At 40.5% G+C, this 19,701-nt stretch overlaps 1 protein-coding gene across 4 annotated transcripts in view; it reads left to right on the top strand.

Annotated features, from left to right (window-relative positions):
- Positions 1-6,901, top strand: part of heatr1 (HEAT repeat containing 1) — a 76,388-nt gene extending 69,487 nt beyond the window's left edge. For all 4 annotated transcript variants that reach the window (XM_034079613.2, XM_034079611.2, XM_034079614.2 and 1 more), the window contains exons 41-46: positions 2,678-2,782; positions 2,867-3,029; positions 3,624-3,775; positions 4,159-4,317; positions 6,463-6,571; positions 6,742-6,901. In XM_034079613.2, coding sequence (XP_033935504.1) covers positions 2,678-2,782; positions 2,867-3,029; positions 3,624-3,775; positions 4,159-4,317; positions 6,463-6,571; positions 6,742-6,830 — 777 coding nt within the window. In that variant the 3' untranslated portion in view covers positions 6,831-6,901. The remainder of the gene's footprint in view (positions 1-2,677; positions 2,783-2,866; positions 3,030-3,623; positions 3,776-4,158; positions 4,318-6,462; positions 6,572-6,741) is intronic.
- The last annotated feature ends 12,800 nt before the right edge of the window (positions 6,902-19,701 follow it).

Here is a 19,701-nt window from a genome sequence, read left to right as displayed (position 1 = left end):
GTGATGGTTGTGTCCCCGCACCCTCTCCCAGCTAAGTTTTCCTGATTGCTGTCTTGTTTATTGTTTGGCTTAGACTTTCTGGTGACGACAGTGTTCCGCTTCCTCTCCCATAAAGTTGCCCTTATTATGCTCTTTTGAAAGTTCTGCTTGTGGCGTTGTGCCCGAGCTATCATTAGCATTTGAGTTCCCAGCTTTAGCTGCGTCTCTCATTCAATTTAGTATGGAAAGCCCAGTGTGCCATATTTTTCCCGTTTTTTGTTTAGATGCAGAGAGTAAGGTAAGCACTGGCCATAGTTACTACTGTGGCCATGGCCTACGGTTCTATGCGGGCTGTTCTATTCCATAGAAGCTAATTATCTGGTCTTAACATTTGTGTTTTGACTTGGTCGCTTGGTCTGCGCCCCATGCAGATCTGGCTGAACAGCCTTCACTTGGACGCCAAGTGGCACAGTCACAGGAAAGTTAGGGTGTCGCAGCGTTGCCTCCACTCTTTGTCACGCTGGAGGGGCAGGGCCTATCTCCTGATGGGCGTGCCCATGAGCGCCATCCCATCCCGCCAGGAGACCGTAACCATAGGTGCATGTCTCTCGGGGTGCAGTGTGGCAGGGCAGGACCGTTCAGGGTCAGTGGTCTGCCTAGGAGGGTGCTCGCCATGTCAACGTGCTAGAGTTTCAGGCTGTGCAGCTTGCACTCACGCACTTTCTACCCCACCTGGAGGGCAAGAATGTGCGTGTTCCTTGGGACAGCATGTACACTGTTGCCAAACAGCAGTCCCTTCTAGATAGTGGAAGTTCTCCCTCCACTCTGAATTTATGTGGCTGCTATTTCTGCCCGATATGTTCGGGTCGACGGCGCCACGGCGGGGTGCCACAGGTCGGTGTCCCCCTAGCACCCCGAGGGCTCCGGCTTGGGACCTGCCCCTGCTGCCGGATGCCCTATCATCTCCTCCCTTCGAGTCCCTGGCCCAGGTGGGGCTTAGGTGGCTGCCCACAAAGGCAGCATTTCTGCTTGCCATAGCCTCAGGGAAGTGAGTTGGAGAGTTGCATGTCCTCTCCATAAACGATACATGCCCGAGGTGGGACTCTCAGGTTTTGCTCTTTGGGCAAATGTGGCATTCCTACCCAGGGTGCTTCCACAAACCCACTTCAATCAGCCTGCCCAGCTGGCATGCTTTGACATTCAGGCCTATGTCGTCACGTCACAGGTGTCGTCACGTCACAGGTGACTTTGTTGTTATTAGGTACTCAAACTGCTAGGGGTGTAACGGTTCACAAACATTTCGGTTGGGTACGTACCTCGGTTTTTAGGTCACGGTTCGGTTCGGTACATTTTCGGTACAGCAGAAAAAATTATAAAATATTTTTTGGTTTTTAAAAATTATTGTTAAACTGTGAATAATGTATTCACTCAAATAAATACAAAATATAATAAAATGAACATTAAGGTGCAGCATTTCGATGAACTGAAATAATCTGTATTTGTACAGTTCCTCAAATTACTGACCAGCTCTCATAGTATGCCTCTCGTCCAATTAAATGACTTGGTCGCTCTATGATGCGATGAAACCAATGTGAGCAAATTACTCTGAATGCTGCGACGCAGCACCTGAGATTACTTCCAAAAACTTTTTCACGTTCTCAATTTTTTACGTTTAATGTTATATTCGTTCGGTACACAAGTGTACCGAACCGAAGGGCCCGTACCGAATAATTTAGGTACGGGTACGTACACCGTTACACCCCTACGCATGCGTGCGATGGACATATCAAGTGCTAAAGCACCGCCTCTGGTGGTCATCCGGGACTCATAGAACCGTAGTTACAGCCGTAACTATCGTTTTTGGTGGCATCACTTCTCTACACCAAGCCCACTTTTACGAACCTTGAAATTAAAATGGAGCTTCAACTAAGACTTGAGTCAGATCGAAGCTGTGGTAAAACAAGCTAGTATAGATAGCTAGCTAAAATAAAACCTTTTCTCCCCAGACAGCAGTTTGAGATGGTAATCCACGCCTTCGTCCCCACTTGGCTGGATTACTGCAACTCTCTTTACATGGGGGTTAGTGGGTCCTTCCTTGCTCGTCTGCAACTGGGGCAAAATGCAGCAGCAAGGCTTTTAATTGGCACACGTAAATACGAGCACATTTCCGCCATTTTGGCTTCGCTCCATTGGCTGCCCATACATTTTAGGATTCATTTTTTTTTTTAATTCTCTTTTTTACTATAATCCCTCAATTGCCTGGCCCCACCCTACCGTTCTGAGCTGCTACATCCTCTCAGGTCAGCTGATCCTCCTGAATGTGCCCAGAACCAGGTATCAGAGGGTGCTTTCTCTGTAGCGGCTCCCACACTGTGACTATCTAGTACCATCTAACATGTCTGCTTTTAAATCGCTTCTGAACCCACCTCTTCTCCTTAGCATTTTGACATCTTGTTGCTTTTTATTGCTTTTAAATTGTCTATTGTTTTTACTTCTACTTGTTTTATGGTGTGTGTGAGCTGAGCTGTGTGAGTTTGTTTGTTTATTTGACTGAACAGCTCTTTGGTCTGGAGGTTTTAAAGTGCCTTATAAATAAAGCTGTATTGTACTCCTGAGATGAGGATGGTGAGGAGGAGGATGATGATGAAGATGTGTGTAGAGCAAATTTTTTACATCATTTTCCACTTCCTGTCCTCAGGGCGACCTCCAGAGGACGTCAGAGATCGAGGGTCATGTGATCGACTGTCTGCTGGCGATGGTGCTGAAGCTGTCGGAGGTCACCTTCAGACCGCTCTTCTTCAAGGTGAGTCTCTACCTGAGGTCAGAGGTCGTCACTCACACCTTATTGTTGTTGTTGATCATGTGACCTGTGTTGTTGTTTGTGCAGCTGCTGGACTGGAGTAAGACAGGAAGTAAGGAGCGTCTGCTAACGTTCTTCCGGCTGTCCGAAGTTCTGGCGGAGAAACTCAAAAGTCTGTTCGTTCTGTTTGCTGGGAATCTGGTGAAGCCCATCGCCGACCTGCTGACCCTCTCCAACTGCTCCCAGACAAGTGAGATATTTATTTATTAATTGATTTAATACAATATAATTTGTTTGATTTGGGTATACTCTTTAATTTACTTTATTGTATTTTATTTATTTTTGTTTACTATTTTGATTTTAATTTAATTGTATTAAATTGTATTGTATTTTTTATTTTATTTTATTATATATTATAACCAACTGCTCTCAGACAAGAGAGATCATTATCTATATATTTAATCCAATATCATTTGTTATATTTGGATATACAATTCAACTTAATTCACTTTATTTTTATTTATTTGTTTTCATTTAAATTATTTGTTTTTATTTTTTGTTTTTTTATTGTTTTAACTTTATTAATTAATTTTTTTCATTGAAATATATTTATTTTATTATATTTGCTTTTATTTGTTTGTCCCTTATTTAAGTTTTTCGTTACATATTTATTTAGTTTTATATTTAGTGTATTTTTAATTTTAAAGTTTTCCATTTATTTTGTTTTATTTTACAATCAATTTAATATTTTAACCCTTTATTTTTTGTGGCCTTTTTTAAACGTATAACTTGGCTATATTTTATTGTACTTTAATTGCTTATTTTATTAATTATACTCTCTCAGGTGAGCCCCTGTTTGCGTCCCTCGGCAGTCAGAAGGTGTGTCTCCTGCTTCACTTCCTGTTGGATTGTCTCTATAAGATCTGTCTCTACGACACGCAGAGGTTCCTGAGCAGAGAGAGAGCAGACACACTGCTGCAGCCCCTGCTGGACCAGGTACACACACACACACACACACACACACACACACACACACACACACACACACACACACACACACACACACACACACACACACACACTCTGCTGGACCAGGAACACACTCTTATTTTGAAGTCAGTTATTCATACTTTTATTTTGAAATCAGTTTTTTCCAACTCTTACCTTTTTATTACAAGTATTTATATGTTCATAATAAATATAGATGTATTTATTGTGTGTGCAGCTAGAGAAAACTCTTATAATGAAGTCAGTTCTTGGACACTTTTATTTTTGAAGACAGCTCTTCATACTCTTATTTTGAAGTGAGATTTGTCCCACTCTCACCATAATGAAAACTATTTATATGTAATTAAATATTGTGTGTTTTATGTATTTAGATGGAGAACAGTGTGGGGGGGCAGGAGGCCTCACGTCTCAGGTTGACCCAGAACCTGGTTCCCTGTTTGGGTCAGTTCTCTGTGGCTCTGGCTGATGACTCTCTGTGGAAAACTCTCAACTACCAGATCCTGCTGAAGACTAGACACACACTGCCTGAGGTACACACACATACACACACTCAGTATTATCCCAGTTTGCTCTTGTTAATATCCAGATCAGGGTGTCCGCGGGGTCTTAACCTGGGCCCGGAGGCCCCGTTTTTCACGAAACTGTCTCAGGGCTTCTTAACATTTAAAAACCTATTAATGTGTCATACCAACTTAACGGGAAGAGACTCAGCTAACTGACGATACAAACCATTTTTACCGAAACAACATGCTTTCACACGAAGCATCTAAATGATCCCTGAGCGAAAAAAATTCTAACACACTTAGCACAGAACTCTTGGTATAAATACCCTTATTACCAGGGTTCGTACGGGTGCTGGAAATCCTTGAAAATGCTTGAAATGTTATGAGGTGCAGTCTGTTCTTCCTCTCTCGGTTATCACACAGTCTGTCTTCCGGTTGTTGCCTCTTTTGAATGACGAATACACACTACCGCCACCTGCTAGTAAGGTATTGCCATTCACGCATGCGCAGTTCGTACGTGGTACTTGGCCGTCGGCTGAAGTCTTTGCGGTGTGTTCCAGTGCGACACACGGCCAAGATGCAGAGACGCGAGGCGACACAACAGTCGGGGTTTGTCTGTGTCAGTTATTTGGTGTCAGCTTGGTGTGTCCGGGCCTTAACGGTTCAAAAGAGGTGTCAATCATCAAAATCGACCGACGGGGGCCAGAGATATGGAAAATTCACCCAAATGACCCCAGAAGTGTTTTTTTTTTTTTTTAAATCTCTTCTTGATACAGGGTATTTATTATATGTTATAGTTTAGATTCCTAAAGCTTTTGGTCTATTATCCCATCATTCAAGGGTGGTTTTCACTATAAGTAATGTTTTTTTATACTATGTTCTATCTGAATTTACTTTAAAATTAAAAATCTATATTGATTCTGACTTTTCTACATCCAACTCACAGGTTTATCATTACTTTCACAAAAAAGATTATTAATTTACCCCTTTTAGAAGTGAAGTTATAGTAATTTGTTCTGGGAATGTAATTTTCGAGCCTGAAACCTGAAAAAAAGGATTACAAGTTGATAAATCAATTTAGCGAAAATTAAGGCTATTAAAAAGTATTAAACTGCATTTTCCAAGGTATTACATTTTGTAGCTTGTTTTCAATAAGTATATAAATTGTCCAAAGAGATTGTATTCTAAAGTTTGCCTGAATGTAATCATTGCGTAGGTGTGTAGTTTATTTATGGCATTCCGTTGGATTTGACGTTATCTGAACAGGACATTGTACGCTCACTGCTTGATAGTGCGCGAAGGTCCATTTACGCCGGTTGTTAAACAACATCGTTATTGGGAAATGCAAGTTTGCGTCCAAATGATTGGAAGATAAGGAGGAAGGACAATCAATACTGTATATAATAAATGTAACCGGTTAAAACTCGAAGTGGCGATGAGGTCTTAAAATGTATGGAAAGGGTCTTAAAAGGTATTAAAAGATTACATTTACAACTTTACATGTTTTTTTCTCATTCATTTACCATTTTGATCTTTGAGATTATCCACGTTTTTTCTTGTTAATATACCACCTCATTAATAGAGAAAATATTGAAGAATATATAAAACATTTCTTTCCTGAATATGAGAGATTTTTTTCCTACGGTCTTTTTCAATTTATTGATTTAATATCGGATTAAATACAAAACATTTCTTTGTGATTTTGTCTTCATGAATTTAGGACTTTGGATCTTTTAAAAATCTTTTTAAATGATCCCCCTTCACCACCATTCATTTTTTGGTATCATCACACACAAACACACTCCGAGGTTTTGTAAAAACATATAATACATATATGTACATATAAAACAAAAACAACCTTTTTTGCTAGTAATATTAACTATAAATGCACCAAATGTCATTGAATTTGTTTGAAGTCACTATTGAGGTTTTTAAATGCAGATTTCATATAATTTATAAAACATTGGCGTAGTAGTGGTCCTTAGGTTGATCCCTGTGGAACATCTGATCTGTTGATTTCTCAAAGCTTAATTTGAAGGGAAGTATTTTTACACTGTGTTTTAAGTACTTTTACTGCAGGAAAGGATCCAAATACTCTCCTCCTTTGATAATGTGTATAAATACTCTCTCCTCTGATATTGTGTATACATACTTCATTATTTCCTGTTTCAGGTGCGTTTCTCCTCTCTGCTGGTGCTGATGGAGTTGGCCTCAAAGCTGAAGGAGAACTACGTCTCGCTGCTGCCGGAAACCATCCCCTTCCTGGCTGAACTCATGGAGGGTGAGTGCACAAACGCACACACACACACACACACACACACACACACACACACACACACTCCATAGATATTCACTATTAATTCAATTTTTATATAAAAATTATATTATAGCGTACTATTACATACTTATATTAAAGTGACGTGTGTATTATAATCGCTGTTTGTGTTTCAGATGAGTGTGAGGAGGTGGAGCAGCAGGTTCAGATAGTGATTCAGGAGATGGAGAACATCCTGGGAGAACCTATGCTCAGCTACTTCTAACACACTCAATCAGGTGTGGCATTTGTACTTTTTAATCGAATGTTCAAAAATAAAAATGTTTTTTTTCAGTCTGATTTCTCATGTCTTCATTGTTTCATAAAAAATATAAAACCAGTATTATTATATTAGAAGTGTTTTATTCTCTTACACACTTAATTTATATTGATTAAAGGTCACCTATTATGCAAAATCCACTTTTTCATGTCTTTTTATACATAAACATGGCTTGTGTAACCATTAGCCAATAACCAACCAAGGTAACCCCCCCCCCCCCCCCCCCACCATATCACCTGAATCTCCTCCTAGAGCACCTTTGTGTTCTTTTTTCAACCAAATATCTCTGAGGGGCGTGGGGAGTGGATCCTTATTTTCATCTAAAGTAACAGACAGAGAATCAGCACTTTTGAAACAGGGCTGAAACAGAGGGGATTATGGGATGCTACAATGATCTGTTTGGTGTTTGGAGCCAAACACTTCAGAAACATGTTCTGTATATATCTGAGACCTATAATATATTGATGAAAAACAGTATAATAGGGGACCTTTAAGTTAACAGTAAATAGTTTTTTGATGTAATTCATGTGTTGATGTGCAGAAGGTTTTAAACATGGCATAATTTATGCAAAAACAAGCTAAGGGTTTATACTTAAGCAATAGCTCACGACAGGTCGTGGTATATGCTCATTATATCACAGCTAAGGGGCGTGGCTCAGCCCGACGCGAAGCGGATGTCTTTGCGAACATATTAGACAGAGAGCGTTGATCCATTATTTGGCTATTTATTTACATTCATTTGTATGTTGCAGTTTATTGTGCACCCACTGAAAACCTGTCCAGCACCAGTAGCATGGCTTACACGGTTGTTCTAGGCTGTTGCTTGGCGTGGTGAGAATATTGCTCCACTTTCTCCGGTCCCCGAGATTCGGCTTACAGTAGCTCTGGAGAGAGCTTTCAGTGTGGCCACTAACAGTCATCATTTCTCTGCTTTGTTTCAAGACCCGCATCAGAAAGCTTTTGAATCAGGGTTCGTACGGTCATTGAAAATCTGGAAAAGTCATGGAAATTGAAAATGCAAATTCCAGGCCCTGGAAAAGTTATGGAAAACAATATGTTTCCCAAAGTTTTGGAAAAGTCATGGAAATGTAACAAAAAATTGTATCAAATATAATTTACATTTAATCTAATCGCTGAAATAATCTGCGGTCGCGAGCTGTTATGTGCCATCATGTTATTTTTTTAATATAAATGCGAGCTGTGTGCTCGAGTCTTCCTGCCTGTCGGCTGAACTCTGCTGCTCCGGTGTTCCGGTTTAACTGGTTCCCCGATCAACTGGTTGACAGATGTGGAGGCGTGGCCTTAGACTGAAATACACATTTCGATCGCTTCTTCTGTCGTTTACATAAATCTTTTGGTATATTTGGCTGGATAAGAACACTTTGATGCACATTCAGTACCAGTGTGTGAGGTTGTGGTTACGATGGCGATATCCGGACGCGAACAGCGAGGACTACAAAAAGAAAAACGAGTTGACTGGGGATGTCTGTTCAAACCATTGCGAGCTCCAATAAATCATTTAAACCAGCTATTGTTGGCAGACTTATTACTGAATATCGTTCTTAATGTGATACCAAGTCCATCTGAGACCTGTGTACACCTTCAGACAGCCTCCAAGTGAAGCACACGTTCTTTACTCACAGTTTGAAAGCAGCGTGGAGAAGTCTTCAGCTGTGTTAAGCTGTGATCCGCTCGAATAAATTCTTAAAACCAGCTATTGTTGCCCGAATTATCACTGAATATCATTCCTAATGTGATGCCAAGTCCATCTGAGACATGTGTACACCTTCAGACAGCCTCCCAGTGAAGCGTACGTTGTTTACTCAGAGTTTGAAAGCAGCGTGGAGAAGTTTTCAGCTGTGATCCTCTCAGGTAAACTGTGATTCACCCAGGGAAAATAGGATCCGCCCAGATTAAACTGTGTTACATCTTCTGTGGCTATCTACCAGCGATCATGTTTAATATGAAAGACACACACATACATCCCTTATAAAAACAGCATTCTGCAGCACTCATCCAGATCAAATGTGACTGTTAACTCGTTTTGCGAAGACGGCAGCAGAAATGTCATTGCTGCGTGTGCAGGGATATTTAGACTTTAAAATGCTGATGGGTCATTAATCTTGGTCTCGGCAAACAATATTAGGTATCCTCTATTCAAACTACATAATATTTAGTGTCCATCGACATGAAAATAACAAAAGTTCATGCTGGACTCAAACCTGAGTCCCAACAGCAAAAGTCACTCAAGCCCTGCACTTTATGAGTGCGCCACGGATCAACACGATACCTCTCAGAGAATCAAAAATAAAATAACTGTTCAAAACACTCACGTCAATTACATTACATGACATTGCATTTACCTGACACGTTTATCTAAAGCGACTTACAATAAGTGCATAAGACCAAGAAGATACAACCTTGAAGAAAACAGAATCATAAAGTACATCAGGTTTCATAGAGCCAAACATTTCAAGTGCTACTCAACTGGCTATAGATAAGCCATTCCTTTATTAGTATATACGTGCTTTGTTAATAATTCTAACGTAAATAAATCCTTTACAAACTATTATTGTTGTCAGTCTTACATTTGTATCATATATCGTTATTAATATGATGTCGAGTCGATTTGATACCCGTTTATACTTGTATAAACTAGGATATCTGATCTCGGTGGGTCTTAATGAGGCTTGATACAGACCTCAGTCAGTATACTATATTATAATATGTATATTATATGGCTTAAAGTGTACATACATTCGCTCACATTATAAATGATGGTCGGGTTGCATTTTTCTGGAACTTTTGAACAAGGTTAATGTAAAATATTGTAGTGTGGTGGTTAGATTTGTCGTGTTGATCCGTGGCGCATTCATAACGTACAGGGCTGGAGTGACTTTTGCTGTTGGGATTCGGGTTTGAGTCCAGCATGAACTTTTTATTATTTTCATGTCGATGGACACTGAATATTATGTAGTTTGAATAGAGGATTCCTAATATTGTTTGCCGAGACCAAGATTAATGACCCATCAGCATTTTGAAGTCTAAATATCCCTGCACACGCAGCAATGACATTTCTGCTGCTGTCTTTGAAAAACGAGTTAACAGTCACATTTGATCTGGATGAGTGCTGCAGAATGCCGTTTTTATAAGGGATGTATGTGTGTGTCTTTCATATTAAACATGATCGCTGGTAGATAGCCACAGAAGATGTAACACAGTTTAATCTGGGCGGATCCCATTTTCCCTGGGCAAATCACAGTTTACCTGAGAGGATCACAGTTTAACACAGCTGAAAACTTCTCCACGCTGCTTTCAAACTGAGTAAACAACGTACGCTTCACTGGGAGGCTGTCTGAAGGTGTACACAGGTCTCAGATGGACTTGGTATCACATTAAGAACGATATTCAGTGATAAGTCTGCCAACAATAGCTGGTTTAAATGATTTATTGGAGCTCGCAATGTTTTTAACAGACATCCCCAGTCAACTCGTTTTTCTTTGTGTAGTCCTCGCTATTCGCGTCCGGATATCGCCATCGTAACCACAACCTCACACACTGGTACTGAATGTGCATCAAAGTGTTCATATCCAGCCAAATATACCAAAAGATGTATGTAAACGGCCCGTCCACACAGCGGCGTGCGTTGACGCTTGCCGGCGGACATGTCTGAAACTCGACCAACAACCAATCACATTAATCTCCCGCCCCTGACACACAAGCAGCGGTTTGATTGGCTAGAGCTTGGACTGGCATATGATTCGATTGGCTGACGCTTCTGCCGAGGCGTCAACAGTTGAACATTGCTCAACTTTTGCAGTGAACCACGCCAGCTACGCTCCGCGTCGCTTCCCACGATGCATTTTGGCTAAAATTGACGTCACCCCATTCAAAGTGAATGTTGAAGCGTCAACGCCGCTGCTTCAGTGTTCAGAGCAGAGCGGCAGAGCGTGATGTGAACCGAAACGTTTTTCTGTCGCAATAGGAATCGTTGAGCTAGCTAGCTAGCATACATTGTCACTATCTGCTAACGTTAGCTTTAGCCTTCGTTTTCTAATAGTTTTCTTCATAGGCTATAAACAGAGGTGGTATAAGTATAGATCTTGTACTTGATTAAAAGTAGAAGTACTCAGATCTTATACTTTAGTAGAAGTAGGCTATTCAGATTTTGTACTTAATAAAAGTAGAAGTACTCAGATCTTGTACTTAATAAAAGTAGAAGTACTCAGATATTGTACTTTAGTAAAAGTAGAAGTACTCAGATCTTGTACTTGATTAAAAGTAGATTAGAAGTACCAGAGTGTAGGAATACTCTGTTTCAGTAAAAGTCCTGCATTCAAAATGTTCCTCAAGTAAAAGTAGAAAAGTATTCTCATCAAAATATAGTGAAAGTAGCGACAGTAAAAGTAGTCATTGTGCAGATTGGTCCATTTCAGAATAATATATATGATATGTTTTATAAAGATTGATCATGAAAGTGTTCTCAAAGCTGGTAAAGGTGCAGCTAGTTTGAATGACTTTGTATACTGCAGGGTAGCTGGTGGATTTACTCCATGTGGAAGTCTAATTTAACACTTGATTATATTTCACATCATTCATCCAGATCTGTGAAGTAACTAAAGGTATTAAATACATGTAGTGGAGTAGAAGTATACCATGTACCTCTGAACTGTAGTGGAGTCAAAGTACACCATGTACCTTCAGGTTATTTATTTGTACCCGTAGGTAGTTTCTGTTTGCAGACAAAAAGACATGGGTTCCATCCTGACACTAAAAACAAATACAAACAACAGACACATCTCTAATAAAGGACTAGTAAAAGTACAAGTATACCCTGCTCAACCAAATCTCAAAATATTTAAAAAACATTTTAAGGAGGAAAACACTAGTACAAACATGGACATTCAAAATTCACAATTAAATAAATTAATAAAAATAGTCATCTGTGTGACGCTCCATGATGTGTTAATTTGTGCAATAGCTGCTGGGATAACACTGTTTTTATACCGCTTCGTTCTACTCCTTGGGACAAGTAACCTCCGGCCCGAAGGAAAAAGCTTGAATTCTGAGTGCAGAGGGTGGGAGTCATCGTCTAATATGGAGCTGGATAACCGCTGTAACTGCCTGAGGTACAGGGTCTCCAGGTTTAGCTGTGGCTCACCAATCAGTCTGCTGGACCACTTTATGATCTGACTCAGAGAGTTTCTGCTCTTTAAAGTCAAGTTACCAAACCATGACATTAGTGAAAAAGACAGAATTGACTCGATAAAAGCACGATAAAACAATTAACTGTAGTGGAGTCGAAGTACACCATGTACCTCTGAACTGTAGTGAGTAGAAGTACAAAGTAGCAAAACATTGAAATACTTAATAAAGTACAAGTATCTCAAAACTGTACCCCCGTATAGTACTTGTTCAGTTTATGAACTTAGTTACATCAGTGGCTATACAGATAGAAAGACTAAGCCTTGCACAGAGGCATGAAAATACATTTTCAAAATGCTCAACAGTGCTGCCAGAATTATAAACTGACTGCTACACAATTAAAATAAATGCTTTTATATATTTCTATGAGATGTGACTCTTTGGCGTTTCTGTTATTAACTGCTGCTTAAGTTGTTCTGACTGATAAAATCTTCTGTTATTCCTCATTTTAAAGCCGATATTCCGTGGGGTCGGGGGCTCGGATCCTTGTCACCTTTTTCATACCTGATGAGTTTGCATCCCTGACTACAGTTGCTTTAGCCTGTAGAAGCTAGTAAGCCTACTATTTGATTTGTTTTAGATAGGCACAACATGTTTCATATGCAGACCTTATTTTCCTGTTCCATGTTAAAATAAACCATTTTCAGTGCTAATTTTTTTTTGGTCATGGAAAATTAGGTAAAGGTCATTGAGAAGTCATGGAAAAGTCATTGTAAATCATTGGTGAAAAAGTGTATGAACCCTGTTGAATGCTGGTACTTTTCCAGTTGGTCTACCTTCTCTTCACGTAGCTCTGCATGTCGTTGTTTAGGTGCTTTTTTTTTCTTCAATCCACTCCTCCATAGTAAGACCTCCCCGGAGGTCGAAGTTAATCTTAAATGTTTCCATCTTATGCTTTGTAAGTTTGTTCCGTGGAAGAAATGTAAATATATTTATAAAACTAAAAAAAGTCAAATCAAGCAATCTGATTGGCCGATAGTGTTTTTGCGGACCTCTTTGATTACAGATTTTGAAAACATCGTTGCTTGCTTTAAAAGTATCACAATTCATTATGTCTGGACCGCTGCGTAAAAAGGAGGGTTTCTGCCCCGTTACTTCTCCGCTGCTTTCTTCTTCCAGTATTTTTCAGCCCAACGGTATACTGTTTTTCTCAGACGCGGAGGGATACTGACTTGTTGTGAAAAGTAACTTACAATTCTACCCGTGGTATACACTCAGTATATCACGGCTAAGAACCAATCAGATTGCTTGATTTCACTTGTCCGTTTTATAAATAAAAAATAAAGTATATACATGTATTTCTCTTGTGGGAGTCGTCAGTTATATTTTTACAAGTACTGATTGAATAAATGAAATGTAAAAAATGTGTTTAAAAAACCAGGGGTTAACCTTAACTCAGTACAGACGCTTTTCTGCACTTGCCTAAAATTGTTTATCTCTAATAATCTTTTTTCTGACTATAAAGGTTGTGTCTCGTATGTAGGTTCTAACTGTTAGATAAGCTGGCCGTGTGTGGTTTGTGAGGGCTGCGTATACACTTTGTATGCATATTGGATACAAATCGTTATCGCACCCTTTATATTTGAGACCGACAGATATATAGAGGAACGGACCGACTGTCACTGCCCGTCCCTGAAATCCCCGTTAGTGTTTGTATGTGTTGTTTCTACTGTGGCCCTTTCTCATTTCACTAATTCCCCTCCTCGACTCCTATCCTCGAGACTTAATCCCGCCCACAGGAGATGCGAGTGGAGGAGAGAGGAGGGGAAGCAGCAGGCGGTTAGAGAAATGAGAACTCCTCTCCTCTGAGCGGTCATTTTAAAGAGCCGTCCATTAATGATGACAGTCAGGAGGCACAGCAGCCCTCTGTCTGATGGACAGATGTGTTCATAACGACTTATATATTTACTTTGATTCATTCACAGTGCAGTATAATGAGAAATAACAGGCTACAGATGCGGACACACACACTTATGGCGCGTTTCCACTGCAGGCCTCGCTCGGTTTGTTACCGGCTCACTTTAATGCTGCGCTTCCATTACAGTTTAGGAACTGGGGTAACTAGAAAATGCATTTCCTGCAGAAAATGCGTGTGAATGCTGTAAACTGTGAACATTTATGGCTGAATTTAGCTGAAAATGCAGAAAAAGCTGAATATGTTATTAGCTGAATGGTAGCTGCTTTTAGCTAAACAAATGCAGAAAAAGCTTAATATTTCAAAGAAAATGTTTTAAAAAAGGTATAAACAACCACATGTATAGCCTTGATGTCCATAGCTGAATAATGTAATAGTTGAATGGTTTCTGCAGCTGAAAATAGGCTGAAGGAGTTACATATCAGATGTAAGTAGTAGTGAATGAATTTGTATTAAGATGAGAAAAGAAAGTAAAAAGGCTTGGGAAAGCAGCAGAATATTTTGACTGCAAACTTTTCGACTAAAACCATACGTCACCAATAATGTATAAAATATGTGTAACCTGTTGAAGTCAGTATGAAGTCTCCATCAGACAGAAAAGAATAGGCTGAGACAGTCTGTTAAAGTCCAGTCTGTCAGTGTTTGTTTCTGTTCCTGAGCACCTACTCAGAACACCTGTGTGTGTGTCCAGAGATCAAAGACAACCAACTGCAGCACTGCGTCCCATAAGAATGCATTGAGTTATATATCTGACCATTTTGCCACCCGTTCAAAGACTATGGAGAGAGAGAGAGAGAGTGTGTGAGTGAGAGAGAGAGAGAGAGTGTGTGTATGTGTCAGAGAGCAACACACTCTCACTCCCTAGGCTTCCAATAGCGACGTTTGGTCAGTGTCCGTAGCGTCCAATTGTGACGCTCCTAGGCTCCTTCAGCGTCATAAAAGGACGCAAATAGCTTTCAACTGATTGCAATGTATTCCCATCTGCGTCGGGATTTTTGACGCTCATGGAAGCACGGCATTCGTTTATGTCGGCTGCCCTTAAAGGTAATGTGAGCGTCCATTCCCAGGAGTAAAGGATGGCAGAAGACACTACACTACCCATAATCCCCAGCTATCGTTTGGACTACACCATGTGCTCTTGACAAACCCCGTGATAGTCCTCAAGCTCTGTGATTGGAGAGTGTGCTCCGAGGGTTAAGCCGATTCTCGAACAGCACTTGAAATGGGATGGAACCACGGCAGACTGTCCAACACTGGATTTGAACGGGTCCACCGCGTCCCCCCTCCCCCACCCCGTCCCCAGAACTACACATGCTGGCTATTCTGTTTCGCAACATGTTCTCTATGGCACGTCTCTACTGGGAGTTGTAGTTTTAAAAGACGTTTTCGTATTTCCCATAATAAGAAGTTGCCAGTATTAAACTGTGTACATCCCTGGAGGTTTAGGGGACAGGAAACACTCACATTTAAAACATATAATTAATAAATGGGTGAAAATTGCTTGTGCCCATTATGGGCAGTATTAATATATATACCCACATGCCAGCTAAGGTCAGAAAAGCTTTATTTAACAGCTGGTCTTATGTGTGTGACCCCTGTGATAACATTACATTACATTAATTGATAAGCCTGAAACATGCACTTGTCAAGGTTCAGAGGCACATTTTGCAAATATGGCAGTAGCCATCGATCAGCTTAAGATAAGATATACTTTATTGATCCCAAGTTGGAACATTTGCGTTACATCAGCATGTGTAACAGTTAATGCAGTTGTGTTTATTTGAAAATCATTTAGTATAATCACATAAATTCTGTGTTTTATATTCAACAATCCTGTGTTCTTTATTTATTGATTGTTCAATACCTGACAAGGCCGGAGATGAAATATCTACATACATCTTATAGGAGTGTAATACATTATGTATAATATCAGTTAAAATAAGTGCTTCAACATAGTTAACATTGCTGGAGGCATGCACAAATATTGATAGATGTCTTGTAATGCACTATTGAGGAACCTGCAACCCAAGTTTTTCATTCAGTGCAGAACTACACCACAGTTGTGTAGGCCGATATGATATGTCAATAAACCTTAGAAAATCTTCAAATCTTGAAAGGGATGTGCAAAATAGTCATTACATACAGTCTTTAATTAACAATTAGTAGAGAATAACGAGTAATGAATATACTTTATAGGGATCGTATTAATATCTAATAATACAAATATTGAAATTCAATAACATGCTTTAACCACCAGGTGTCCCTTTATATCATCTGTGCACCTTTATGGTGTAAATACAGCCTATCTACCAATTGGATCAAATATAAAAGTGAGCCGAATTAGTGTTGATACTGCAAGGAGACGTATTGTGTGAAAAGAAATGTAAGATGTTGTTTAATGGCTGATATATTTATGATCCACGTCACGTTTTCAGTTCCTCATGTTTGTCTTCTCATCAGGGCTCTATAAATACAGAATTACGGCAGATATGTAATATGTAATGCAGCCGAACCGTGTATTACAATGCCGTTATGTGATGACTTTCAAAGAGAAAAGCAAGCACACTCGGAATAAGGTATTATTATTATTTTGGTCTGTTTCCGGTATTTGTTAATGACGAAGTGCTCTGAGATGTGAGACTGGAATTGCACAGGGGGGAAATAACGTAGGCTATCTTTAGATGCGGATTTTGTTAAACTAATATGTTTAGGCTGTGGACCAACACTATACATTGACGGGGAAGGGGGTAGCAATACAGATAACACCATTAAACAGTTACACAACATAACAGAAATAATATCGATAGCAGCGTCCCTAGCAACCACCTTGGTAACAATGAAAACGTCGCGATTTCCTGAGGTAATCTTCGTAATAACTAGCAAACTAAAGATCATGTACATCCACTGCACACATAATCAGAAATAACAACTCATATTTCTCGCATCAAATGACATCAAAACGCATTTTAATGGCCAAACTAACTTTAAAATAGACATTTTCTACGAGAATAAAACGAATTTCGGCCATGTTTTCTTTTTCTGCAGGGAGAAATTTGAAGATCACGTGACATAGACGCCAGCCATCGGAATGAATGGTGAAAAAAACGGGGTTTGTCAAACAGAGCACATGGTGTAGGCCACACGATAGCTGGGGATTCTGGGTAGTGTAGTGTCTTCTGCCATCCTTTACTCAGAAAACATATTTGTTTCTCCGAATCGAAGGGGAAAAATACAAAAGCATTGCACACAATTTAAACCAATCAATGTTGTGTAATTAACAAGGATAATCTGGTGTTTTTTAGTCGATGAGTAGTGCAGATATCACTGTAAAATCAATCAACAGTAAGAGGAGTACTTACTTCCGGGTGTAAAATTCTCCGTTATCCAATGGGAATGGATGCTCACATTGCCTTTAAGGGCAGCCGGCATAAACGAATGCCGTGCTTCCATGAGCGTCAAATCCCGACGCAGATGGGAATACATTGCAATCTGTTGAAAGCTATTTGCGTCCCTTTATGACGCTGAAGGAGCCTAGGAGCGTCACAATTGGACGCCACGGACACTGACCAAACGTCGCTATTGGACGCTTAGGGAGTGAGAGTGTGTTGCAGAGAGAGAGAGAGAGAGAGAGAGAGTGTGTGTGTGTGTGTGTGTGTGTGTGTGTGTGTGTGTGTGTGTGCGTGTGTGTGTGTGTGTGTGTGTGTGTGTCAGTCAGTCAGACTGTCTTTGAAAGTGTCTGTGTGTGAGAGAGAGAGGGAGTATGCTCTGATGATGTCACTCACGTGTGTGTGTGTGTGTGTGTGTGTGTGTGTGTGTGTGTGTGTGTGTGTGTGTGTGTGTCTGCCCGCCCAGCAACACCATGGCCCTTTCTCATTTCTCGAACTCCCCTCCTCGACTCCCCTCCTCGACTCCTATCCTCGATACTTAGTCCCGCCCACAGGAGATGCGAGCGGAGGAGCCGAGGAGGGGAACCGAGGAGAGAGGAGGGGAAGCAGCAGGCGGTTAGAGAAATGAGAACTCCTCTCCTCTGAGCGGTCATTTTAAAGAGACGTCCATTAATGATGACAGAAGGCACAGCAGCCCTCTGTCTGACGGACAGATGTGTTCATGACCACTTATATATTTACTTTGATTCATTCACAGTGCGGTATAATGAGACAATAACAGGCTACAGATGCGGACACGCACACACACATATATATGTGTATATATTTATATAAATATATACAATTTCAGAATCAAACAGAGCACTCTCATAACTCGTAACACTATCAGAGACTGGATATATCCCCCCCCTCTCCCCTCTGGTCGCTACAATGAGGAAAATAAATTACGGGCCAAAAGTTGTATTTACAAGTATTAAAAGTAAGCAGAGGACACCAAACCAACAGACCTGTCTGTCCGCTGCATCTACGCACACACTGTACCACACAAACCTACACACTGTACCACACACACACACACACACACACACACACACACACACACACACACACACACACACACACACACACACACACACACACACACACACACACACACACACACACACACACACACACACACACACACACACACACACACACACGCACATACAGCTCCTAAAACAGGCTACAGCCGTTGTGTATTTTATTGTGAAGCACTGAATGGTTTTAGAAAAATATCGACTCTTTGTTTGTAGATATCTACTACTAAACTAAAGCAAATAAAGAGAGTAGGCCTGTTATACTGAGCGATATATATTATACATTACACACTGCTCTGCATTCTGCAGGACCTCACAGCTGTTCTCACTGTAAACATCGCGTCGCGATGAAAGCAGTTTCTAAAATAATATCCAGGGGATGCATGCAGAGCTGTCATTGGCTGAGATAAGTCCGGCCGTGCGTCACGACTCTTTGAAACATCTCTGTTCCCGGAAATGCATCCGCGAAGGAGCCGTGGAGGACCCATCAGTGTATCCTCGGTTAGAGCTCCTCCAGAGAGGCTCCTCGATGCTCGATGCTCGGTCCTCGACGTGCATTTAGAGAAATGGGATGTCCTTCAACATGGCGCGCTAAAATTCATTTCCGGGTCACTACCGGAGGACAGAGGAGTCGAGGAGTCGAGGAGGGGGATTTGATGAAATGAGAAAGGGCCCGGGACAACCAACTGCAGCACTGAGTCCCATAAGAATGCATTGAGGATTATATCTGACAATTTTGCCACCTGTTAAAAAACTATGGCTCTTATCAAAAAATGAGCAGACGGTGAGCATCAGGGAACCCCAATGAACTGATATATGTATTTTGTTTGGGTTTTGTGTGTACAATGTGGAGATGGGAGCAGTTTGTCTAAAGTGTACTTCTCCCTGCTCTGAAGAAAGATCTGGAACAATTTAACAAGGGAATCAATTGGGAGCTTGCTGGACTTTTTGTCACTTCATGCCCTGAAGAGGCATTTTGTCTAATATTTTTTCTTAATTTTTTTAATTTTCCAACCTAGGAGAGGTTTTCCTACGTTTTCATGAAAAAATATGTCTGAGGAGTCTAGGGTTTGGGAATTATGGCAAGTTTAAAACATTTTTGGGGGAGAATTTCAGGCACTGCTGCACTCTGTTTTGAAATCAAAGCACTCTAGAGTTAACGAGCTGCTCCATCAACTCCAATGTTAAGATCTGGAAAAGGCCTCTCTACCAAGCTCCCAACTAAATTCAAT

The sequence above is a fragment of the Pseudochaenichthys georgianus genome, unplaced genomic scaffold, assembly GCF_902827115.2.
Source record: "Pseudochaenichthys georgianus unplaced genomic scaffold, fPseGeo1.2 scaffold_665_arrow_ctg1, whole genome shotgun sequence".
Taxonomy (NCBI): Eukaryota; Metazoa; Chordata; class Actinopteri; order Perciformes; family Channichthyidae; genus Pseudochaenichthys; species Pseudochaenichthys georgianus.
The sequence above is the reverse complement of the archived record's forward strand: the minus strand, read 5'-3'. Positions and strand labels throughout refer to the sequence as shown.